The sequence below is a fragment of the Arachis duranensis genome, chromosome 1, assembly GCF_000817695.3.
Source record: "Arachis duranensis cultivar V14167 chromosome 1, aradu.V14167.gnm2.J7QH, whole genome shotgun sequence".
Taxonomy (NCBI): Eukaryota; Viridiplantae; Streptophyta; class Magnoliopsida; order Fabales; family Fabaceae; genus Arachis; species Arachis duranensis.
In genome coordinates, this window is record NC_029772.3 from 92,051,119 (window position 1) to 92,077,444 (window position 26,326).

The window sequence follows — 26,326 nt, forward strand, 5'->3', positions numbered from 1 at the left end:
TTATTTTTTGTAGAATAAAAATATAAAAAGAGATAGAATGAGAGAGAAAAGAGAAAGAAAGATAAAGAAGAAAAAGGAAAGAGAGTTTGTTAATTTTGAAAGAAAAGATTTTATTTTAATTGTAATAAAAGAATATCTTATTGTACTGTTTGGTTTGTCAAATTAGTAATATAAAATACAAATAATGACTTATATATAAAGTAAAAATGATAGAGAAAAATAGAGTAAAGGAAAGAAGCAGATAAGAAAATGAAAGAAAAAAATTTATTAATTTAAAAAAAAAATATTTTATCTCAATTTTAATAAAAGAGTTTCATGTAATACATTTTGATATTATTAAATTAATAATATAAATATCACTATATTTCAATTTTAATTTAATCTTAATTGTAATTAAAAAATATCATGTTATATATTTTGATTATTAAAATTATAATTAGTGATTGATAATGATATATAAAAAAGATAGAATAAATAAAGAAATGAGAGAGATAAAAAAAGAAAAAAAAACTCTTAATTATTAGAGGAAAAGATTTTGATTTCAATAGAAAAAAATTTAGTTTCAATTATAATAAAAGAGTACGTATGACATGATTGTAAATATAATAATATATAATAGATTAGTAAAAGAAATTTTACGCTAATAAATTTCTAAAAGAAAGTTGTCGTAAACTTAAAGTCTATATAGTATTAACCAATCAAACTATATAACTTCAAACATCAAGAGCTCTTACATTAAAAAAAATATAAATAAAATAAACAAGTGAATGTCAAATTTAAGGTTTGAAAGATTTTGATATTCACACCAAATTGATTTCAAGTCGATTGAACCTCAACTTGCATCCATACAGCAACACCACACGATAGCGTCATCATTTAGGGAAAACAAATTAACACAAGATTCAAATCACAAATATTTACATTTCAAATTCATGATCCACTTAACACTGATACCATTACCAAGTACACTGCCTAGACACAGCTGCACAAGTGAAGTAATACTATACAATATCCTTAAATTTTCCTCTTGGCAACAAATCACTAAACCTCTATTAGTCTAGATACACATTATTACGAATATGCTTATGATTGATTGATCATCAAAACGATTAGGTCATTCCAAAATCCTGAATGAGACACGGCCTACTCTGTTGTTGGTCAAAAAGGAACTTATGAGTCGGTTCAGTTACGCTTATTAGGCAGGTAACCTGCGTGTTCCAGGTACCAAAACACACCCTCACTCATAAGTTCCTTTTTGACCAACAACAGAGTAGGCCGTGTCTCATTCAGGATTTTGGAATGACCTAATCGTTTTGATGATCAATCATAAGCATATTCGTAATAATGTGTATCTAGACTAATAGACGTTTAGTTACGCTTATTAGGCAGGTAACCTGTGCGTTCCAGGTACCAAAACACACCCTCAGCCGCGGACTCTGCTGCGTCTTTCTTCTTCGGTTTTGGTTCCCCAATGAATTCATAAATCACATCTGGGGATTCTTCTATGTCCAAGGTCACCTTGTATGTGAATCTATCAATTGAGACAAGGAGGTTATTATAAGCACTTAACCAATTCAGGCAGCAAAATCTGGGTAGAATAGTATATGTAACTAAAAGATTGAATAAATTAATGAGGTACTCACAACTTCATGTGATCTGGTCCCCCTTCATAGCAGCACTCAAATGTCGGTGGTTTCCAGCAAGAAGCAGTACAGAATTCATACAATCGTGATCTTGCGGTTCCTTTAAATGAACAATGAAAAATTATTTGGGATTAACAGCAAATGGCACCAGCTACAATATTTGGCATCTTAAGACATAAGTACGGTTTTTATATTACCTGTCCTCGATAAATCACCGGCACAATCACGATTATCATAAGTTCCACTAGGCTGTCCCTTAGAAGAATGTTGAACCTTTTGGTCAACAGGTTTTATACCAATCACCTCACGGAGGGGGCGAATTATCGGGTTTGAGTTGCTACTTAAGTTCCCATTAACCATCACGTGCTCAATGGAATTAATTGCTGTTACATCAATGGGAGTTTCATTATAGCCAATAAGTTTTGCTTCCCCCTTAAAGGTAGATTTTAAAACTTCTTCCAAAGGTTTTGACCTTGGTCTCCAGCCTTGAGCCTGTACATCCAAAGTTCCAAACCCAGTAACACTGACCATAGTAAATATAAACAATTTATAGTTGTTGCTGAGGAAAGTAAAATGCATCTCTCTTGCTGTTTTGATACATCACAACCTATAATTATGCTTATTAAAAGTGTAACAGTTTTTTAACCCAATACATGATGAAGAAACTCATTATGACAGAACTTGCCACCAGAAATGGAAGCCAATCAGACCCTCTATACTATTTTTACCTTTAGCTCTGAAAATAGTTTCTGTGAAGCAATTCTAGTAGCCTCTTTTTTACTTTGCCCGGTTGCCACTGCTGTTTGACATGTACCATTCACAATCACTTTTGCTTCAACTGAAAACATTTTAGTCAATTTTGATGGTTGGAGTTGCAAGTCCAAATTATGAGATTGGCATAGTTCTTGCAGATCCCTCTTGGGACTAAGCTGCAAGTTAGATGAGAATTTCATGATTGGATCCAAGAATGAAGTCATTATTTCCCAAACTTTGTACAAATTGAACCCTGAATCAAGAAGAATAGCACCAACACAAGATTCCACCAAGTCACCCAAAGCCTGAAACAACCAAAAAGGTTATTTTAGACAAATTATAATTTATGCATAATTAAGAAGTAATACATATCTACAACATCCTTTTGAACTGTTGATTTGAACATTTAAAGGAGTTTACTCATGTCCATAAGACCATAACCCAAACCATAGAACCAAAAATGCAATAACAACTTGGCATAATCAATCAATACACTGTTAGGGGTTCCAATTGAATATTTGAATACCCAAAAAGAATTTGAAAAATAATAGCTAACCTCTATAGACCAAAAAAAATTCCAAAGTAAGTTTCAAGTATAGTACTTTAGAAGTTTCATCTTAGATCAGTAATTGCAAAAGAAATATAATGCATATTAGTAAATGTAAATGGATCTTAGTACCTTTGGACATTTCGGCCCTTCATTGACATTACTTGATAAAGGTCTTCTAATATAGTCCACATACTTTTTTACTGCCTCAGAAAGGTTGCTAGAATCACATAAAAGAAATTTATCAAAACTGCGATCCACAGCAACACAGGCAAATGCCTTATTGTTAACAGACAACGATCTCAAATCCGTCAATTGACCAGGCTTTAGCTTGGGATAAGCTGAGTACAGGTATGAAGTAATCAAAAAATCCAGCACAGCATCTCCAAGAAACTCCAGTCGCTGCAAAAAAGAAATGTCAGGTTACAACAGATAAATAATCAGTGTCTTATTGGAGTTCTCAGATTTATAGAGTACAGAAATAGTTCCTATCAGAACTGAGACATTGGGGTCAACAGTAAAGGAGCCTTGCCTGGTAGCAACCTCCTCCATGCTTATTGTAAGAAGGATGCACAAATGCCTGAAGAAGCAGACCCTTATGAATGAAGTGATATCCCAACTTATCTTCGAGGGAAAGAATGTTTACATCAGCAGAGAGAGGAATATAGCCAACACTTCCTCGGCAAACATTAATCAATTGTGAGGCTTCAAAACCAACTTGTATGCCAAGCCACGTAAGAAATGCAATTGCAGCTTTAAAGCCACTGTCAACTATAAATGCTCCAACCAAAGCTTCAACTGCATCAGCAATTGTTTTTCTATATAGCCAGTGGTGATTTTTATTGCACTGGATTTCAGTTGAGCTTCCTTGCTCCTTAACAGAATTTAAACATGAGTGTATACTTTCTTCCATTTCATTGTTGCAAACTATTGGGCAAGGACGGCCAAATGCGTAGAATTGACAGGGATCAAACGCCTGATCACGTATATAGACCTGGGATTATAAGGCAGGAAGGTAGAGATAAGTTGGTAACAAAAGTAAGAATTCTAAAGCTTCTATCAAGATAGAACACACATGAAAAGCAAAGTTACAAGCCTTCTGTTAGTTTCTATATTTTCACCCTTTCAGACTTTCTACAATTTTTCAGGACCATATATCCTTGTTAGTACTTCCAAGTATGGTCATCTTTTCCGTGGAAGATATAAGAATTTCTTTCAGATTTAGTATAAAACAAGCTATCAGAGTTATATATTATAAGTGGCTGTCTTCTCTGTTAAACAAAGGTTTGATGTCATCAAAGAGAAAAATTAGGAAGATCCAAATCCCACAAAGCATGTCTTTTATCTACAAGCCAATTTTAGCATATATATTAAATTATTTGACAACACAGCTAGTGACCAAAATTAGTTGCCCTGTATATCATATAAATTCAAAAGAAAGGAGAGACCAAAATAATCAATTTTGCTATATAGGTACTGAATATGTCAGTTGAAACTTGAAAGTGTAACTTCACCTGCAAATTGCGTTTAAGAGCCAACTTATACAAATTGGAATTATTTACAACATTAGAACGCCTTGCAGTAAGGTCTCCTTCATGAAGACTGTCATATGTGAGGAAAAAATGGCGTGCAACAGCAAATTTGAGAAAAGCATCTCCAAGCACTTCTAGTCTTTCAAGCGAAAACCGTTCCTGACACTTCTCAGTTGTGAGAGCTTCAAGAATCTAGTAGTTGTCACAACTGTTAGTAACTCTAAACCACAACATTCTTCCACACAGTACAAGAACAACAACAAATGAAGGAAATAGAATATAGTACTTATATATCTATAAAAAGTATCTCTGGCCTTACTGTATGGGAGTTAATTTCAGCTGCCTCTGGGAAGAATCGAGACAGCATTTGCTTGAGTTCAATAGCAACCAGTAAGTTTCCAAGACGATGCATAACTGAGGGTAGCAAAGATATGGAACTACCCATATCCTTCGAAAAACCCACAACTTTCAGTTCGCAAAGCTCAGGAGGCAAATCAACAAAGAACTCCTCCAGCTCCTGTGGCTCTGTTATTGATATTTAAAATTACAATCATGAGAGAAGAGTCCGAAGACAAAAAATTCAAAATCAAGACATAAAGTTCACAGTCAATAAGAAATTCTTAAAAATGCCCAGGCATGTCATCATGATCCTTCTCTCCCTACCATCAATGGGAAGAGACAATATGAGATATTAGATATAGTCCTCCTATTGGGACAAGTATCGGCATTGCAAAAACAAAGTCATCAATAATCTAAGATAACTAATTAAAGTTACTTAAGATTTAAAATGATGGAAAGTTAAAAGGAATCTCATCCTCAATGGCTTATGGTTTTTGGTCAACCAGTTCTCGAAATCACTAAATGAAGAAAAAAAAGGTAGCCTATGTGTGGCAAATCAAGAATCATAGTGGAAAATGATGATAAGAAGGTTCTTAAGCATAATTCATCTAAAACCCGTGAAACAACCTTGACTGTAGTTCTAGGAAGCGATGACTGCAACAATAGCATAGCTGGTGATAGATTGGAGATATAGAATATTAATTATCAAATTATAATATTATGTAAATACATCATGGTGGCTGAAGAAATAGGATTATCAGGGTTCTAAACATTTCAGGTTATGAAGCTAAGAATTTTTTAAATAAAAAAAAATCAATACGCCTACTCTCTCCTAATTAAGTAAATGTGGCTAGATGCTGATGTGATATTGATGTAACAAAATTAACAAATAGAAAATTGACAAATCACACTCTGCTTCGATGCTATATAGTTATTTGCCTCACAGAGGTAAAACACCCTTCTTCATCCAGTTATTTGTTTCGACATCCTTGTATCAGTGTAAGTGACTTTATTCAGACTGTTCCCAGGACAGGAGGTATTTTGATAGTATTTTAGCTATATAATGTCATAAACCCAATCAAAATACTACAACAAATTTTAGCCACCAGCAGAGTAGTATCCAACAAGGTACCTGTATCCTCATACTTCCGATTATGCAGCAGGTTGTGCAGATTGAAAACTGGTTTTGCATGCAGCAGTCGCTGTTCTGGGTGTTTGAGATGAATACTAAACCTGATACCAACATTGAAAGGTTCTTGTCAAAGATATTAAGTACAATATATTAAATCCCAACTTAAATAAACATTTAGAAGTATCCATTTCTCAGGTTTCAGTGCTTTCAAGTATTTAGAAAAAAAAAAAAAGAGTATCCGTTTAAAAACGTATCCAACAAATATAAATGGTATTACCAGTAATCATGAATTTCGGGTACAAAAAGAAAAAATAAAGGATGAACCAATAATAAATAGGTACCTACTTTTCAAGTAAGTCATCCGCATAGCTTGAAGTGCCTGAATCTTTACTGGGACTTAATCCATTCTTTTCATGGTTCACATTTGTGACAAAATAGAAGAGCTTTTTGTGTGTGGCATATACCAAACTATTTTCAACATCTCTTATGCTTCTTTTACCATTGGCAAGTTGAAGTGATGAATCAGAAGGACAAGGCTTTTGGTCCACAGCATCTGGTGGAGACTTGAAAATTGGTGAACAAAGGCATCTTCTCACAGTCTTCCAATCCACAGTCATAATATTTTCATATTCTTGCAATACAACTGGAAGCATAAGGTAGAAGGTTGATGAATCATTGTGAGATTCAGCACCTTTACCCAGGGTTACAAGATCAGAAACAAATTCTGATCGGTCAAGAATAGTTTTAAGGAACATCTCTTGAAAATGTTCAGCCATCTTAATCTGCAAGAGGAAGAGTCGAAGCATAAACTTAAAATTCTTTTTTTTTTTTTTTTGCTTAACACAAAATAAAATGGCATTTACCTCATCTTTGTCGAATTCTACAACTCCAAATGGAACAAATGTTGATTTAACAGATCTACCATGAGCAAGATGAAGATCAAGTTCCAGTTTCTCAGCCTCTGCTGGAAGACATGTCATGATGAATAGACCAAACTTTTTGTAAACCCTATCCTCTGGAAAGGGGCGAAATTTTATGTAGTATGAGTTGAGATGAACAATTTTCTCTTCGTTTATCCAAGACTTTCTAAAGGGAGAAGGAACTAACATCTGATGTAATTCTCCTCTTGACTTGTCATCTGCAAAAAAGGGGGAAAAAGTGAAATACAACAGAATGATATTTAAAGATTTTTAGAATTATAAGTTGATAACTAGGAAAATAAACATGGTGTATATGCATATATATGCCATAGAAGCTTCACACCTGCCTGTGTTTTTATTCATTCATAATTTAAAATTGTTTTAGAATATTCAAAATTTCTGTATTTTATCTTTTTTCGAATTTTGCCCTCGTCCACATTATGCTTTTCCATGCTAGAATGGAGAGAAAAAAAAGAAAGATCAACTTTAGTTGGCTCTCTATAAATGCATGTTGTAAGCATATGACACTTAAGATCTGACACAAACACACCCAAAACATAGACAAGCAGCAAAATGGTGTCAAACAAAGCTTATATAAGACTAAGACAGATGTAATTTTGATCCACTATCAATTTAAATTTCTTACTATATTCCAAGTTCCAATTACTTGTTGCAACATACCCAAAAAAAAGATTGACCATGCTAACAATGGCTGAAGTGGTCAAAATATTTTAAAAGATTGGATAATAATAAATAAGTTTCTAAATTGACAATGGATTGAAGCTAAAATGTTTAAGCAATAGGAATACACAACATACAATAATAATTACCAAAGACAGACAATGAAGAATTGAAATAGCCTGAAAATGACTAGCATGTCAAAATTGTCAATCTAGTTAATAGCTTCATTGACAGGTAATCTATGAAGTACATTTTTGGCAACACAAAACCAGACAATTAAACAAAATGATGGAGCACAGCAAAAGTTTGACCTTCACAACCATCTGTATTAGATGGGCTTGAATCCTTCTCCTCTGGCTCTGTGGTCTCTTGCTTTGGCAAAAGACAATCACTTAACGAACCTTTTTCATACAGTTCTTGAATTGCTTTCAGGCAAGCATCCTTTTTGGAAGCTTCCATAGACAACTGTGGTGAACTGACAATTAAGTGTATTGGTGCATTGGATGGAAATATTATGTGGCAGACTATCCCATCTTTTTCATCAAAGTAATAAAAGCTTGGCTTGGGGTCAAAGTACCTGAAAAGATAGATAATGTCTTAAAATATCAGAGAGTTGTTCCATGAATGTCCTGGCTATATCATACAAAGGCCCAACTTAAAATAAGTACATACTCATCATGTGGAAGCTTTGAACAATACTGGTGAAGTAATGAAATACTATATCCAGAACTGACAGAAGCACCAGACGAATCTACTCTGAATATTCTTTCCTCAGGGATTATGTATGTCTCAGTTGATGTACGGTCAGCAATTTCCATATTCATGCGGCATTCATCTTTCTCAAAACCATCAATTAAATCGAGATCCTTCTTATTGTCACTGTAGTAATGAGATACAAAATTAGTTAAACCAATGGATTACATTTAAATTTAGAATGTATTGCTGGTAAGCTACCTGTCCACCAAAAATGCATATTCTGACTGAGGCATACGTGCACGGCCTCTTGACTGTATAAAGCTGGCAACAGTTTCAGGAAGATCAAACCGTATGACAAGGCAACAAGTTTGAATGTCAAGTCCTTCTTCACCCACTTTTGTTGCAACCAATAGATTCAACTGTTAATAGCATAAGCCAGATATGCATATTACTAGTTATCACTAAACTCTTTGACAAGCTATGCAATATTAACATATTTAAGCCATCATCATAATTATTTTGTTCCCTTTTGAGCACCACTCGTCACAAGGCAGCTTCAACAACAAAATTCTTGATCCCACATGCAGCAGCATTTTAGTTTAAGTGAAATATTTTTCAAAGAAATCACAGCAGCTTCAAGCTTTCTCATAGTTTCCAATATAAAAGGCATTGCCATTTTTCTCAATGTGCTTATTGTCAAATGAGCGTCAGTAACAGTAAAATCGAAGAGTATTTACTTTATAAAAACAAATGATTACACAGTTTTGCCACACCATTACATTACTGAGAACTCAGAACTTCTAACTAAGTATACAAAATCCTGCAGACTTTTTCAGAGCTCACATAACATATTTAAAACTAATGAGTGAAACCCAATATTTACCTCACCAGAGCGAAACTTCTCAACAATGATGTTCATGGTCTTGCGTGACATACTCTTCAATCCAGCATGGACTCCTACTAGAAAATCACTCCTCCATTGTGTTAGAAGTTTCATCTTCTTAAGTATGTATGACAGGGATCTTGCAGTCACGATTCTATTAACAAAAATGATACATTTTGGGTTCTGTTGCATCCTGAAATCAAAACATCACAGCAATATTGACCATATAAATAAGACCATAACCAAGCGAGGGGAATTTATATATAAATGACATGGATCTTGCAATCGACTATATGTTTCTGGTTCTGTTGCATCAAGAAATCAAAATATCATAGCAAATTTTGTCCATATATAAGATTCATAACCGATCCATGAGAAGTCGTATATAAATGTGGCACATGCTATATAATACACATCTGAAAGGAATACTCTAAACACAATTTTATCAAAACTTGAGATTTGAGAGAGAGACTTGATTGCCAACCTAAAGGAGGACAGTATCTGAACGAGGCGCAAAAGTTTTGATGAGAAAAAGGGCTCTCTCATTATTTCCATAGAAGATAAATCAGATACACCGTCACCTACAGATATACAAAACAAATAACAGCTTTTTCACAAGGAACATATTTTAAAATGCAGGAATACTGTTTTAAACATATCTTTAAAAAAAATTATAACGAGATCGTTCATTGGCAGATAAACAATAACCTAATATATCGTAAAATGGAAAAAGCACGTGCAACATTGTAAGGATTCAGTAGTGGAAGTCAGAAGACCTCGGTAACAGCAGTGATACTATTGAAAATATATCAAGCAATGTTTAAATACCTTTCAGACGTGAGTTAAAGAGTTCAGCTGCCTGAGATAGATATTTATCACACACAGAGTCATCACTTGAATTTCCTTCTGCCTCCACTAATTCATGCCTCTCGGAACGATCGCCCCTCAAAAGAATATGACTAGCCTTAGAAGGTTAACAGGAATATTAGAGAAGAGAAAAAGTATACATAAATAATAATTGAACAAAATATCAACAATGGTAAGCTAAGATAGATTATAAATGAGATTAAAACCAAAGAACTTCCCCTTATCGTTGAAAAGCATATCTAACTTCACTCGCAATAATCAGTGCTAGGCCATCGTCTTCAAGGAACAAAATTCAGAAGAGCAGGCATAGTTTTTTTATTTGGTTATTTGACAGGTATTTCTTCATGAATCTATTTAGAGTTGAGAATTTTGTTAAAATTATGTAACCTTAACTCTACAAGAAGAATCCCACAGCATATTGCAGGCATACTTTTTATTAATTATTTGTCAGGTGGTAAGGCATACCATCAAATGGGAACAAATGGTGACAATACATTTTTTGCCTATGGTACATTATATACTATTATTTAAAGATAATATTGAATAATCATTTTCCATTCAAATGATTACATGAGGGCTTAAGATATAATACAAGAGTCTTACTTGCAGTCCTCCCCAAATGCCAATATTCCTCAGACAGAAAACAACATTCTCATGTATCCTGTTTAGAAGTTTTTTTGTGTTCACCCGTTTCTGGTGATCTTCTACATTCCTACCGAGGCTTGCTATGCACTGCTCGCACAAAATAAAGCAGTGTTGATGAAGCTTGTTTATCTAATTGTCTTAAGACCCATGTCAAAAGTGTACCTGATATTTGATCAGATCAAGATCTGCATGGTAAGTTGTATACAAGCTATCTGTTCCATTTGCAACTGAGCTATAATGATATACAGAAATTGTTGCATTGGTCACAAAAGATTGCAATTCCCTGTCTTCAACTGAGTATACCTATAAATGAGATCCAAATAACTAGATATTAGCAACAGCACCCAGCATCTGAGACCAGCACAAGTAGGCAATTCAAGACTATCTTTAAAAGTGATGACCAAAAGTTTTAAGTAATTTGACATATTGTACTGTATATAGCCCACCTTAGCATCAAGTATTTGTTCAAGACTATTGATGCTTTTTGATAGATTTGCTTCATTGGAAGCCCCTGAAAAAGAATACACATATTCAGAAAATGGGAAAAAGTGCACTGATGGTATCTAGCAAAGTTGCAATGTCTAAGAAACATGCATACATACCCTTTAATAATGTACAAGGACGGGAAATAAGCATGAATAAATAATCTTATGATATGACAGCATATTGATATCACAGAAGGAAAAACAGTGAAAGCAAATTAGAAAGCATGAACACCAATTTGATAGTGTGTCCATGTGTTATACATGGGACACAGCATGCACACTTCACAGAAATATATGTGAAGACCAAGATATTGACAATAACAATCTCATGTTAAAAAATAATCATCAAATTGGTCCACTGACGTAAACAAGTTTAGGGATGTTTACCTTTTCCTACAACTGGGGAAGCAGTCATGCCGAAAATACGGGGAACACTTTTGAAACTATTTTTGTAGAAGACCTACCAAAATATCAAATTCTGAACTGTTAAAGAAAAAAAGATATAGAAGCAGAAAGATGTTATACAAAAATTAATGTTGAGTTCAGTGAACTTGAGCACAAGCATAACATACTTTCATGATTTCTGCATAAGGATGGGAGCTTTTGGCTTGAGCATGATGACATTCATCAAATATCAAAAGTGAAATCATGTCCATCCTAATGGAACAATGAGATAAGTTGTGCAATAATATCTGGGGGGTCATGACAAGAACCTGAAGAGTGAGAAGGAAAAAAAGCTTATAATTTCAGAAGAAAGAAAACCCATCAGATTAAAAATGGGATTAGATTTATTCAACTTTTCCATGTATCAAGTTTAATTCTTTTTTTTTTTTTTAATCTCCAACTTTCTTTCAACACCCCTTGGTCAAAGTTGCTGCAACATGCCTGCATATACAATAGTGCAATAATACAATAGGAAAATTTTACTTGTACGTGATTTAATTTTAACTAGCATTGCCATTTGTCAACTGTCACCTCATACTGTCCAATTTCCTGCTCCCAATCATGATGACGTTTCAAGCGCTTGGAGCTCCCACAGAAAGTCCCAACCTTAAAATCAGTAGAGTCTTCTATAACCTTCGCTTGCTATAGATTATTGAAAAAAATGACTTCAGAAGAAATGAATGAATAATTGGTAATGATAAACAAAAACATGATCAGATTAGAATAAATGGCAATGATGAACCAAAGCATGCTCAGATTAGTTAAAGGTTGATTTGGAAATAAAAATAATTTTCTGGATCTCCATAAACAAATAAAAAGATAATGTTGAATTGAGCAACAGGTAAAGAAGATCACCTGATGAACAAGCGCCACAGTAGGGGCAAGAAAAATACATATATTTTTCTGGGGCTTCCTTATCAAATGACCCATCGCATGCATAAGCAGCACAGCAATGTGGGTCTTCCCACAACCAGTCCCCAAATATACAATTATATTTTCTTCTAATGCTTTTTTGCACAGCTCCAACTGGTACCTTCCGAAAGAGCAAAACAAAAACAGTAAGATTCCAAGGGTTCCAGAAGGCACATGGAATCAGAAAGATGAGCAAACTCCCCATACTTGCAATAAAATTTATAAATCAGCAACATTCTTTAGGCTTAATCATTGTTCCGCAACATCAAAGAAACACAAATGCTGAGTTGAAAATTTTGATAGATCGAAAAATTTGCAGTCTTTGTCAAAAATAATACTAGCTGGTATAGCCCCAATGCAAAGAATCTAGAAACGCCCAATAAGTTTCTTTACTTTGTATACTCCATTTCTCACTAACCAAACACATAATAAACCACTTGCACAGCTAACATCACTATGAAATACCGTAAGATTCCATCATGGCTTAACCTTGGTCCTTGGAATAACAATGATGATTATGACGATAATGATATCTCCAAAACAATAACAAACCAAAGACACTTACCTTCTGGCAATTTTTCTGGGGTCTTTCTGAACAGCTTGGTCGTCATGATCTTTGACTTCAGAGAGACTAAGGTTCTGCAGCAAGTATTCAGCGACGCTTAAATGGGGCTCCAGCTCCGGCGATGACGTGGCGGAAGAGGATTCTCCGTCCGGCATTGCGTGACGAATAGAAGCAGAAAAGCTTACACCTTTGGGCTTTGGGGTTACCCTTCTACTCAGAGAGTAAAAGGGTTGATCAAAAAATGTACGGGAATTTGAGGGTTCCACGTCTTTGTCGTATTATCTTGCAGCTGCAGCGAGAGAGAGAGTGAAGATTGAAAGTTAGTTAACCTGTGAATGAATGTGGAGACTATGGAGTGAGTCAGCAATGTGCAGAGAGAAGCGAGAGGTTCCTTAGTGCACACGCTCGTTAGAGAGAGAGAGAGAGACCGAAACGTTTACCTACGCAAAATTGATTCGTTTTCTTTTACGGTGGAATTCTCTATCAATATTCATTCTTTGTCTTCGGTCTTGGGTCTTCGCTTCTATCTTTTAAGCATCACTCTACGTCATCATTTCTTATGAGGAAAAAACCAGAGATTGATTATCAGTCTGATGATATGATCATACGATGACAAGTACAATAAGAATTATGTTTTGTTATTTTTATGAGATAAAATACGTAGATTATATAATTCTTAGCCAATTAAGAAATTTATTTATATATTTTAGTTATTAAAATTTTATGTTACTATAAAATAAAAGAATTAATCTCTATGATTCTGCTATACAAGTTTTACAAGTCCTCTAACTGATATTACATGGTATATGCAACACGTCTCTAACAGATTTTTAATTTTTGAAAAGATTCGGATTTCTTTTTCGAATTTCTTATCTTCTCTTTCTTCTTTTTCATTTACATACTTTTTTCTGTGTTTTCTTTTTTCATTATTCTCGACATTGTTTTTTGACATCAAACTCTGAAATCGTTTTTGAACTGTTTCATCTTCATCGTCGTGTTTTTCCTCGTTCTTCTTTTGATTTTTTAAATTTTTTCTTCTTTGTTTGATTTTTTTCTTCTAAAAAAAATTATGAGAATATGAAATAAGAAAAGGAAGAAGAAGAAGGAGCAGAAGATGAGGAGGAGAAAGAGAAAGAGTTCTGAATTATGCTACTTCAATGAATTTTGAGTGTATTTCTTAAATTTTTTGGTGTATTTTTGTAATTCTTTGGGTGTATTTCTTTAATCCTTTGGGTGTATTCCTATAATTGTTTGGGTGAATTCCTGTAACCGTTTTGGTGTATTTCTGTAATCCTTTATGTGTATTTCTGTAATCGTTTGGGTGTATTTCTGAAGTTCCATTATCTTCAAAACGATTTCAAAACTTGATTTCAGAAACCATAAAAATAAAAAAAATGAAGCAAGAATACCAGTGATAAACACAGGTAAAACAACGAATGAAAAAGCGAATAGAAAACGCACGAGGGAGATCAAACAAATTTGGCTAGAAACTCGTTTTCACGCAGGAAGAAGAAGAGTCGTTCATAATGCAGTAGCGCACTTTAGGAATAGGAAGTGGTTGAATAACATGCGTATATTTACTCTTGAACGTAGGAGTAATGCACGTGTATTTTGTTGGGTTTGTGTCAACTTCTAAGACTTGTATGTATAACAGGCCCAAAATAAAATCTAAAATATTTTGTTAGAATTTGTCAGTGGTCTTGATCTGAATTGTTATCTTAATGTTGTATTTTATATAAGTAAATATTCGCCTACAATTATCTTTATATCAAATTAATAATAAAAATTATTAAATAATAATTTAATTAAAATATTACATTATTTAACAATTTTCAATTTAACAATTTTATTATTTAATAATTTTCAATTTAACAATTTTATTTAAAAACAGTAACATGTGAGTTTTCATATTTTTTTCATAACGTATTCATTTTTTTTCTTTCAACAAGAAAAATTAATATTAGTTTGCCTTGTAATGTTATATATAAAATAAATAAAATATGTTAAAAAATGTGTATTTATGTGTTATGACTTATAATTTATTAATGGGTCATGAGTACAAAAAAGAGTAAAATACTATTTAAAATAAATGTTTTTTTCAATTTTTAACTATTTGTCCGATGGACTTCTCATCTCCTAAAAAATCTAAAAACCCAAATCGGTTCCTATTATACGTTTCAGTTCCTATCTACTTTGAGTAAATGGTCTTTTCGGCCCTAATCAAGGACTAGAATGTATGTAGGAACCGATTTGAGTTTTTAGATTTCTTAGGGGGTGAAAAGTCCATCAGACAAATAGTTATGGACCAAAAAAGACATTTACTCTATAATATATAATTTACTCTATAATTTATCTTAATCAAAATAAGTTAATATATATGGATGTTTCTTCTGCTAAGTATCGGAATGTTTCTTTTTCATATCGAATGGATGTTCTTTTATATATTTTTCGAATTTTTTTGTATTGCAAATGTGAATGTTTCTATTTTTTTAAGAAATTTATTTTTTTTTAATTTTATAGATATCTAATTATTTTTGCCAAAATATAACTAGATATTTCTTTTGTTAAGTATTAGGATTTTTTTCCTATTAAATGAATGTTTTTTTATAATTCTATAATTTTTTCGAAAGTAACATTTTTTGTTTCTGTGTAACTACCAGGCATCATTGCAGTGGGCGATTATGATACAAGCCAAGAGGGAACGGCTGAAGTGATATTTTGTAAAACACGTGGTGGGGTTTGGACTCTGAAACTTGTTTGGATGCTTGGAGGCTACCAGCCCATTTAAATGCCTGCTCTGAACCCTGTTTGAGTTCAACAGGAAAATCCAGAATTCCCTGCTGTATGTGTATTTTGTAGAGAAAGACCAAAGTCAGACAGCATGGTCAATAGTATGTCAGACTGACTATTAATCGAATACCTAGAGGAAAATAAAAAGGATAAACAATTAATCCCAATTCACCTTTCATTTTAGTTGTAAGGAAAGCAATTGAAGGTGTTCCCGTATCTAATTTTTGAGAAGTTGATTCTGTCATCATAGAAATTTGAACTTTTTCTTTCTTTAATGAAGACTTGAAGAGAATGATTCATTCCGGTTTGGTTTCTGCGGTGAGAGAAGGAGGTCTGTGTATATGGTTGTTAGAGGTAGGTAGGTTAATGTATGAGAGAAGAGGAATGTTTTTATAGGTTTTAATTAGGTTTACTTAATCAATTTAAAATTTTTTAAATTTTGAATTAAAAAATTTAAAATTAATTATTAATATAATTATAATTAGTTAAGTTGTTCCATTTTTGGCTGATTAAGAGTTGGTTCCATATACTTTTCTATAATTTATTAATAGAATGATAATAGAAAATATGTATAATATTTTATTAACTTTTTAATTAATTTAAAATAAAAAATTTCAAAAATAAAAACTAAAATAAAAATATACACTAATTTTTTAAAATTAAGTCATTCACTAACTCTTTTTTTTTACTTTTATTTTGGCTAGAAGTAAACAAAGTGATGTATCAGAGTTTATAATAAACAATAATCTTTTTTATAAATAAAATGACGTATTAGAGTTCATAATGAGTAATAGCTTCTTATAAACAAAGTCAAAGTTCAGAATAAACAATAATTTTTTATTTTTGTCTTTTAATTAGATCTATATATTTCTGATAAACAATAGTTATTTTATTAATAAAATAACGGCGAAGTGCTTCCTTCTAAAAAATTAGCTAGCAGATTCATTCAAGACCCTATCTATTGGGGCACAATCACCTAAATTGACTTTGATTTATAGACAACAGACAGTCATTAATCAGTAGGTAGAATGAAGATCAAAATTTAAAATAGTTATTTTATAAATAAAGTAACGGTTGGGTGCTTCTTTCTAAGAAGCTAGTTAGGGGATTCATTCAAGACTCTCACCTATTGGGGCACAATCACCTAAACTGATCAGAACTCAGACTTGAATTTATGGACAGTAGACAGCCATTAATCAACAGGTGAAATGAGGATCAGAATTTAAAATAGTTATTTTATAAATAAAATAACGGCAGAGTGCTTCTTTCTAGAAAACTAGCTAGCGGATTCTCATTCAGAACCTCCATCTATTAGGGCACAGTTACCCAAACTGACCAGAACTTAGACTAATTTTTAGTGCTGACTTCGTCTGTCTGCTTGGCAAACATAATTGCCCGAAAAACATAACCTCAAAACTAGAACTATACCTTTTTTTCCAGGTGATATTGGATTCGATAGAACCTGAAAGAAATCATACTGGATACCACTAGTTAAAAAAACATTCCACACTTGAACTTTTACCTATTGAGATGAAGTGTAAAGCTCAAGTAATATTAACCAATAACTTTTTATAAACAAAGTAACCATATTAGAGTTTAAAATAAACAATAATTTTTTATTGTTGTTCTTTAATTGGATCTACAAACTTTTATCAGATTTAGAATAGGTGAATGCTATGGTTAGTCTTGTGTATATTTTTGTGATACCAAAATTTTTTAGATGTATTTTTATTCATTTTTGTGACAGGTCCAACGAGATAATCGGTTTACAACAAAAGTGGAAGGTTTGAAGCCAGTGCCATGGGATGAGAGATTTGTGAGGAGACATAAATATTATATGTATTTTTGTTATCTAGTGAAAAAATTAATTGACAGTTAGAAAATAGACATTCTTATTATGCAGTATAGTAAATTAGGTAGTTAGGCATAATTTAGTTTTGTAAATTGCTGATAAGTAGTAAAAGCTAATTTAATTGTGTAATTTACTACTAAGTACTAGGTTAGATCATTTTTAATTATGCAAATTTTGCTGTAACAACCACTATATAAGACAAGTGTGACTGTTAGTGTAAAGTGTGATTTTGATAATTATTTCAATTGAATTCATTTTCTCATCTTCTCTCTGCTCTCTCATCTAATTGTTTTTTTGCATCACCTTGCTGCACCTTCAATATGGTGCGGTGAGTGTGGAACCAAAGAGGTGATTGCAGTTGAAGCAGAGATTGAGGAAAAGAAAGAGAAAAGCTTAAGAATTCGAATTTACCATAGTGCGATATTCGAAGCTCAATGATGAATTCCCATCAACAATCTTCCAATTCCAGTGGAAATCTAGATCCCGATCGAGCAAGTTCTCTCCAAAACTTGGATCCTCAAGGAATCGCATCTTTCTTAAGTCAGATCTCGTCGATTCAACCTCACCTCAACAAGAACAACGACAATCCGAGTCAGGATCCGTCAAGCCCCTACTACCTTCACCCATCCGAAATACCTGGTATTTCTCTTACCTCCATAATTCTTGATGGAAAGAACTATAATAATTGGAGCAAGGCTATGATATTAGCATTGAAATCCAAAAATAAGATAGGGTTTATCAATGGAAGCTTAGAAAAATCTGAAAGAGCCGATCCTTTGTTTGCTTTGTAGGATAGATACGCAATACTTATATTTTGGCTTGGATAAATCTTTCTTTATGCTCTGAAATTTCTCAAAGTGTAATTTGGAATAACATTGCCTATGATTTATGGGATGACCTGAAGCATAGATATTATCAAGGGGATAAATTTCATATAGCCGAGATTCAAAAAGAATTGTATGCAACTAGACATGGAGAAATGAATGTAACTCAATATTTCACAAAATTAAAGGCGTTATGGGAAGAACTGGACAATTTTAGACCAATACCTTCATGCGAGTGTGGAAACCGATGCAAATGCGGACTAGGCAAAATGAGAAAGTTCATATCAGAAGACCATGTGACAAGATTTCTTAGGGGATTGAATGACCAATATGCAAATGTTAGATCTCAAATAATGTTGATAGAACCTCTACCTCAAGCGAAGACAGTTTTTTCCTTCTTAACTCAATAAGAAAGCCAGAGCCAAGTCTTGGAAGATACTTCTGAACTCAAAATTCTTACCTACTCTACCAATTTCTCAAACACTGTTGAAGCTTCGCAAAGCAGAGGGAGAGGGAGAGGTAAAGGCTATAGATTCCAAGCTGGTGGAAGGGGACAAATCGGACGAGGCAGAATGCAATATTCTTACTGTGGAAAAAGTGGTCGCACTGTTGATGTGTGCTACAAAAAACACGGTTTGCCTCCCCATTTGAAACAAAAATATAGTATTGGACGAGTAGGTGCAGTGAATTTAGCCCAAATTGGCACTGAGGAAAGTCTTATTGAGCACTCAGTTGGCTCTCGTTGTATGAAAGGAAATGAAACTTTGAACTTTGACTTTACTCACGAGCAAAAATAAGCCTTGTTGGCTTTGATCAGTAAGCAAGATACAAAGCAGATCAATAATGCTAACCAACTCACAACCATACAACAAGCTCCTTTTCCAGGTAGCTTAGTGCACATCATGCATTTCAAATCTAATATATTGGCCTTAAATATTTCTGCATCAAAACATGGTTCTTGGGTGTTAGATACAGGGGCTACACCTCATACATCTTACTCTCTTGACAATTTTCAAACTCATTTTAAGATAGCTTCTGTCATCATTCAATTGCCTAATGGTGCCCAAACCATTAGCAATACAGCAGGGACTATCAAATTTTCAAATGAACTCTATCTCACCAACGTATTATACATTCTCTCCTTTAATTTCAAGTTGATTTCAGTATCCAAAGCCACAAATAATTTGCAATGTAAAATGAGTTTTACTGATGATAAATGTAAGATACAAGATTTACAATCGAAGAAGATGATTGGAGCAGTTGATGTCTGTGGTGGTCTTTATACCTTGAAGGGAGGGACAATGAAATCTGAAATTGCACATGATACAATAAAGGTCTGCACAATTGTGTCAATTCTCAACATTTTCAACACACACCTATGGCACTATAGATTAGGCGATATTCCTTTATATAAATTAAAAGAAATGAAAAAAAAATGATTTCATTTGTTGTAACACTAATGTACAACCCTGTGATTCATGTCACATGGCTAAGCAAAGAAAATTACCTTTTTCGAATAGCAATAATATTTCAATACCTCCGTTTGAATTGATTCATATGGATATTTGGGGCCCTTTGTCTATTCCATCTATTAGTGGTCACAAATATTTTTTAACTATTGTAGATGATAAAACCATATTTACCTGGATTTTCTTCATAAAGCATAAGTCTGACACAGCTCATTTTGTCAAATTCTTTGTGAATTTTGCTAAAATTCAGTTTGGCAAACAAGTTCAATGTATAAAAACAGATAATAAGACCAAATTTTTAATGCAATCTTTCTTTCACGAAACTAAAATTTTGTACCAAAAGTCGTGTTGAAACTCCTCGACAAAATGGTATTGTTGAGAGAAAACATCAACACATACTTACCATTACAAGAGCAATTATATTTCAATCAAATGTACCCAAATATTTTTGGCATTTTGCCATTGGTCATGCTGTTCACATCTTGAATAGATTGCCATCACATTTTCTTAAAAATTCATCCATTTATCAGCTTTTATATGACACACTGCCGACCATTTCACACTTAAAGGTATTCGGGTGCTTAGCATATGCAAATACTATTCATGCTAGTCGAAAAAAGTTGGACCCCGATCCAGGAAGTGTGTGTTTCTAGGATACAGGGAGGGTATTAAAGGATACCTCCTCATTGACTTAAAGTCTAGGGAAATATTCACTTCCAGGAATGTTTCCTTTTATGAAAATCATTTTTCTTATTTTTGTTCAGTAATGCACCCAACAATAATAATCAAACAACTCACTCTCCTCACTCATGCATTGATCCTTTTACCTATGATATATATTCACCACAAATTGCATTCAATCTTAAATCCACACACACCCCCGAGATACACAACACTATCTCAACACAATTAACATGAAATACAATCAACACCTATTTCACATGATCAACACACAACACCACCTTCTAAAAATCACAATGTAACACAATCTCCCACACCACACACTGTGCAACATCTCCAACAACACCATGTGCATAAAAAATCCTCAAGAATCAGAAGGCCTCCGTCTCACTTGAGGGACTATCAATGTTTAAACACCACCACTGATCAATCTCCAACTTCACACCATAAAAGGTATCCAATATCTAACTATTTGTCATATGAAAAATTTTCTACATCTCATACTGCATTTTTTTTGGCTATCTCCTCAAATATTGAACCCAAGCACTATAGTGACGCCATAACTCAATCTTGCTGGATCAAAGCCATCAAAGATGAACTTACCACACTTGAACAATGGCAAACTTGGAAGCTCACTTCCCTTCTACATGGCAAGAAGATTAAAATTGGTTATGTGTAGTCCAAGTAAGATTATAGTTTGTTTGCCAAGAGATCTGCTTTTGGTTTCACTATAGTCTTGGTTTATGTTAACGATTTAGTCTTAACTGGTAATGATTTAAATGAGATCAGTGCTATTAAAGCTACTTTGGATGATCGGTTCAGGATAAAGGACATAGGGGACTTGAAGTTTTTCATTGGTATGGAAGTGGCTCGGTCCAAGAAAGGTATCATGCTTTATCAAAGAAAGTATGCTTTAGATTTGTTTCGGGATGTAGGTTTTGAGAATTGTAAACCATCCACGACTCCTATGGATTATAGCAACAAGTTAAGCAAGGATGATGACACCATATTGACTGACTCTGGTGAATTTTGAACACTGATTGGCAAACTATTCTATTTGGCTAATACACAGCCAGACATTAGCTTTGCAATTAGCACGCTAAGTCAATATTTGGATCACCTTACTAATGCTCACTGCAGCTCACAGACTATTAAGATACATCAAGGGCTCTCGTGCCACAGCCATATTTTTTCCTGTTGATTCAAACCTTTGTGTCACTGGGTTTACTGACTCTGACTGGGCTGCATGCCCAGATTCAAGACGATCTATTTTTGCTTATTGCTTCTATGTCGGCAGTGCTTTAGTCTCTTGGAAAAGTAAGAAGCAAGTTACTGCGGCATGTCGCTCAGCTAAGACTGAATATCGCACTCTTGCTGCTGCCACCAAGGAAGTAATTTGAATAAGTTTTCTTATGAAGGACCTTGGGATGCCTCTCACCAGGCCTATCAGCACCTATTGTGATAGACAATCAGCCATTCATATCACTTCCATTCATATCGCTTCCAACCCCGTCTTTCACGAGAGAACTAAATACATTGAAACTGACTGACATCTCGTTCGAGACAAGTTCATGGAGGGTCTCATTTATTTGCTGTAATCTCTTCGCAACCGATCAGGTTGCAGACATTTTAACGAAGCCATTAGCCCCAGCTACATTTCATACATTGTATGGCAAGTTAGGATTGGTAAATTACATTGTATGGCAAGTTAGGATTGGTAAATTTTCACACTCTTAACTTGAAGGAGGGTGTTATCTAGTGAAAAAATTAATTGATAAATAGGAAATAGACATTCACTGATAAATAGTAGAAGCTAATTTAGTTGCGCAATTTACTCCTAAATAATAGGTTAGATAATTTTTAATTATACAAATTTTGCTGTAACATACACTATATAAGACAAGTGTGACTATTAGTGTAAAGTGTGATTTTGATCATTATTTCAATTGAATATTACATTTTTCATCTTCTTCTCTTTACTCTCTCATCTAATTATTTTTTTCATCATCTTACTACACCTTCAACAATTTTTGATAAAAAAAATTGATAAAAAGAAAGAAAATAAAAATATTTTTAATACATAAAAAAATATAAAAAACAATGTAAATATCAAAACTATAATAGTCTATTAGTATCTGAAAGGTTCACGAGAGTATCACGTGATCAAAGTCTCAAGAATTGAGATGCATGTTCTGTTTAAAGAGAAGGGACAATGTACAACACAAACTTTTTTTCTGCCAAAATCATGGAATGTCAATTTCTTTTCCAGCAAGTAGAAAAGTCAATTTCTTTTCCAGCAAACAGATTCACATTATGCATATCACATTATGGCTAACTTATTAAAAAAAAAGTAAATACATAATATTTAATAAAGTTTAAATATTTTATTTTTTATTTTTTAAAATAAGTTAGGCAATTTATGCAACACAATAAAAGATACTATAAGATTCACCTTCAGAATAAACAATAATTATTTTACAAATAAACATATTGTGGTTACATTAAGGACCAAATACGTACTCACTGCATTCATAAGCTAACTGCATTTTTAGCCAAAACTACAATAGTTTCCTTGAGATTGGAACTCTGCTGCTATAAATGTTTCAAGGAAGGGAAGAATTAAAGATTTGTAAAATGTACTCCAATTAATTTTAAATATAATTTTTTAACGAGGATAATGCTAAATTTTATTCCATTTTTAAGGTTAATTATGTTTTTAATGTTGTACTGGTATCTTAATTTTTTACAGAATAACACAGGCTTAAGAATTTCTAAGCAATTGCGTAAAATGTACTCCAATTAATTTTAAATATAATTTTTTAATGAGGATAATGCTAAATTTTATTCCATTTTTAAAGTTAATTATGTTTTTAATGTTGTACTGGTATCTTAATGTTTTACAGAATAACACAGGCTTAAGAATTTCTAAGCAATTGACTTACCGTGGCGTTGTCGACGACAAATATGAACATCAAACACCAGATCTTTTCTATTGATGAGCTTAAACAAATATCATCTCCAGCTTGTAATTTACTAGCTCGAGCAAAAAGGTTCCAACCAGCAGAGATAAAGGCATCACATGATGATGGCCTACAGATCAACTTAGTAGGGAACAACTTCTTTCCAAACCTTATATTTGCATTTTGGGGGTTATTTTCAAAATACTTTCTAAAAATTTTAGTTGAAAAGTACTGCAGCACATCATATTTATGTCATCATGGTTAGAAATAAGACACAAAGTTTGGAAGAATGATAGCACATGGAAGTTCACATGATACATAATTTTTAACATGGATATATGTATTAACCTATACTTACACATGGTGCTCTCGTTTGAGACCGCTGCGTTATCTTGATGATGAAAGAGGGCTTTTCCCACTTAAACTTCTTAGCTTCTTTCAGAGATTCAAGTCTTGTAGGACAGGGCCGAACAGGAGATTCAGAATCTTTTCTTCTTCTATTCCTTTTGCCTTATACATAGGAAACAAAGAATCAGAAACTACCACTATAATGTACAAAAGACAGTTGCAAGTTGTAACTCAAAACCAACAACGATTGAATCCACAAAAGAAAAAGATGATCTAATTATGAGACACATACCATTAGAATCTTGATTGACAGACACTGGCATCTCATAGTTTTTTTCTTTGGATTTAATACCGTGCGAATTGAAGCTTCTTTCCACATCCTTGATTTGTGTGTCATTTTTCAACTGTCTACCTTTGAAAGCAGATGACACTAGTGCTCTCAGTTTTTTCCTTGGTTGGCCCCGGACTTCTCTTGTCAATGGTTCATTCAATCTTTTCTTTTGCCGTCCCTCGTTAAGTGTCATGTTTTGGGTATTGGGACTGCTATCCACATCTCTAGTTTTTGGTTCTTCTGGCCTTCTCATCGGCTGTTGACCACTGCATGGCAGCTGCTCTTTGATCTGATCATTGGCAAGATAATATATTTGGAGGCAACTCATATCAAATATGTGTACTTCAATGTGAGAAGTTCCAATATTATACTCAAACCATAACAAATGGGCAGGATCAAGAGAGTAATATGCAACAAACTCTTTCCAACCCTTTTTAAACAAAGTTCTACCATCATGATTAGTCCAATCTACTCTCCATTCAGTATTATCTGGAGGCTTAAGATACAATGGGTTTGATAGGCCAGAACCATATTTTTCAGTGATTAATCCTTCACCTATTTTAAAGGAGAGACTAATTTCAAATTTTGAAGGACTATTTTGCAGCATTATTTGCATAGTTAAAAGACTAGGAGTGAAATAAAAAAATTGTTAAAGGACGGGATTGTCCAACATAAAAATTGTTAGGGACAAACTCAGTAATGACAAAATCAGAACTCAGGCATAACGAAAAATAATGATGAATATGATAATTTTTCAAATCAAATATATCCTATGATATTTCCTAATCTTAGATCCGCGAAAGATTACCTAGATCATTTTTCATTAACAACAATGTAGATTTAATCGTAATTAATTTTTTTAGTAAGAATATGTTTTTAGGTTTTCATTCATCTTATGTATTTTTTATTTTTTTATGTACTTCTGCTACAATATTAATTATAATTAAGTCTATATTATTGTAAATAGAAAATGATCTAATAACAAGAAAGAGCTTATTATTACTATATTTGCAGCTAAGAAGTCATGCATGTGTGTTGTTCTATGAAAAAATGTTTATAAACGAGAAAAATTATATATAGAGGAATAAAGAGAGAAACTTTTTGTTAATTAAATAATATCTCAAAAGATAAACAGATTAAAAGAGAAAGAGGGGATGGAGATGACGAAAAAATACTTACAAAGTTCTTCATTTTGAAGAGCTTGTCTAAGAATAATCTTAAAGAAACAAATCACAGTAGAAGTAGAAGGAGAATGCTTATTTTATTGACAGCTAGAAGAAGCCATAGCAAACGGATGATGAATGTATTTGACTATTGTTGAGGCTCAAATCTCTCTCACCCGGTATTCCTTAAATAACCTTATTTTGGGATAACAATTAAATTAAAAAAAATAACAAGTGAGTACTAAAATAAATTATATATATTTTAATTTATTATATATTTTTTAAATGATAATATGAAATGCCATTAGACAAGCTAAACAAAAAGAGAAAGTGCCCATGGAAAGAAACAAAATAGAGGCCTAATGAAATGACACAATGAAATGTTAGTACATGGAATAAAAGGTGAGTACTAATGATCAATTGAGTTAAGTTAGGTTTGATTCGATAAAATGTTGATTTTTTAAGGACTTGTTTGGGTGAGCTTCTAAAAAAAAAAAATCTTTTTTCGAGTTATCTTTTTTTAAAGGATCTTATAGAGAAGTAAAAGTAATTTTATGTTTGGATATCTCATGTAAAAAGGTCTTTTTATCTATCAATTATGCTTGAGTATAACAATATAAAAGTACTTTTTTGTTTATTTATTACATGAAAAACATCTTTTTTTTAAGGAAAAAAGATCTTTTAAAAAAATATGTAAATTAAGCTTATCAAAAAAGATCTTTTTTTTTATTTTACTAGTGCTTTTACTTTTACTATTAAAAATTTGCCAAATACGTAAAAAAATAAAAAAAGATCTTTTTTCATTGAAAAAATATCTTTTTTTAACAAAATATTGGCGCCCAAACATGCACTAAAAGTAATAAC

The 26,326-nt window shown here is 32.9% G+C and overlaps 2 protein-coding genes across 4 annotated transcripts; both read right to left on the bottom strand.

Moving 5' to 3' along the window:
- Positions 1-770: 770 nt before the first annotated feature.
- On the bottom strand, positions 771-24,770 carry LOC107458811 (dicer-like protein 4). 3 transcript variants are annotated; one of them, XM_052253495.1, is made up of 27 exons: positions 24,261-24,770; positions 23,603-24,130; positions 13,045-13,333; positions 12,423-12,600; positions 12,099-12,209; positions 11,696-11,836; positions 11,511-11,583; positions 11,085-11,149; positions 10,801-10,941; positions 10,597-10,725; positions 9,955-10,090; positions 9,611-9,707; positions 9,127-9,319; positions 8,502-8,662; positions 8,220-8,426; positions 7,859-8,124; positions 6,810-7,084; positions 6,292-6,728; positions 5,947-6,047; positions 4,795-5,000; positions 4,458-4,667; positions 3,476-3,937; positions 3,076-3,345; positions 2,372-2,701; positions 1,841-2,135; positions 1,644-1,743; positions 771-1,531 (listed from the first exon to the last, which is right to left on the bottom strand). In XM_052253495.1, exons 3-27 carry the CDS (start codon positions 13,197-13,199, stop codon positions 1,369-1,371), a joined length of 4,902 nt encoding a protein of 1,633 aa, XP_052109455.1. In that variant the 5' UTR covers positions 13,200-13,333; positions 23,603-24,130; positions 24,261-24,770; the 3' UTR covers positions 771-1,368. The 3 variants fall into 3 exon arrangements, with proteins under 3 accessions (XP_052109455.1, XP_015932511.1, XP_020980565.1); XM_016077025.3 differs by lacking the exons at positions 23,603-24,130; positions 24,261-24,770 and adding an exon at positions 13,485-13,600; XM_021124906.2 differs by lacking the exons at positions 23,603-24,130; positions 24,261-24,770 and having other exon boundaries at positions 13,045-13,478.
- Positions 24,059-24,906, bottom strand: LOC107460526 (uncharacterized). The gene is made up of 2 exons (XM_052251507.1): positions 24,261-24,906; positions 24,059-24,165 (listed from the first exon to the last, which is right to left on the bottom strand). The coding sequence occupies exons 1-2, from the start codon at positions 24,904-24,906 to the stop codon at positions 24,059-24,061; spliced, it is 753 nt and encodes a 250-aa protein (XP_052107467.1).
- Positions 24,907-26,326: the final 1,420 nt, after the last annotated feature.

What these genes read in the sequence shown, in the direction of transcription:
- LOC107458811 (XM_052253495.1), bottom strand. Translation starts at nt 13,199, where the DNA reads ATGCCGGACGGAGAATCCTCTTCCGCCACGTCATCGCCGGAGCTGGAG. An exon ending in CCCAGAAAAATTGCCAGAAG is followed by an intron (nt 12,601 to 13,044) that starts GTAAGTGTCTTT and finishes CTCTTTCGGAAG; the next exon opens with GTACCAGTTGGAGCTGTGCA. An exon ending in CTTATGCAGAAATCATGAAA is followed by an intron (nt 11,584 to 11,695) that starts GTATGTTATGCT and finishes ATATTTTGGTAG; the next exon opens with GTCTTCTACAAAAATAGTTT.
- LOC107460526 (XM_052251507.1), bottom strand. Translation starts at nt 24,906, where the DNA reads ATGCTGCAAAATAGTCCTTCAAAATTTGAAATTAGTCTCTCCTTTAAA. An exon ending in TGTCAATCAAGATTCTAATG is followed by an intron (nt 24,166 to 24,260) that starts GTATGTGTCTCA and finishes TGTACATTATAG; the next exon opens with TGGTAGTTTCTGATTCTTTG.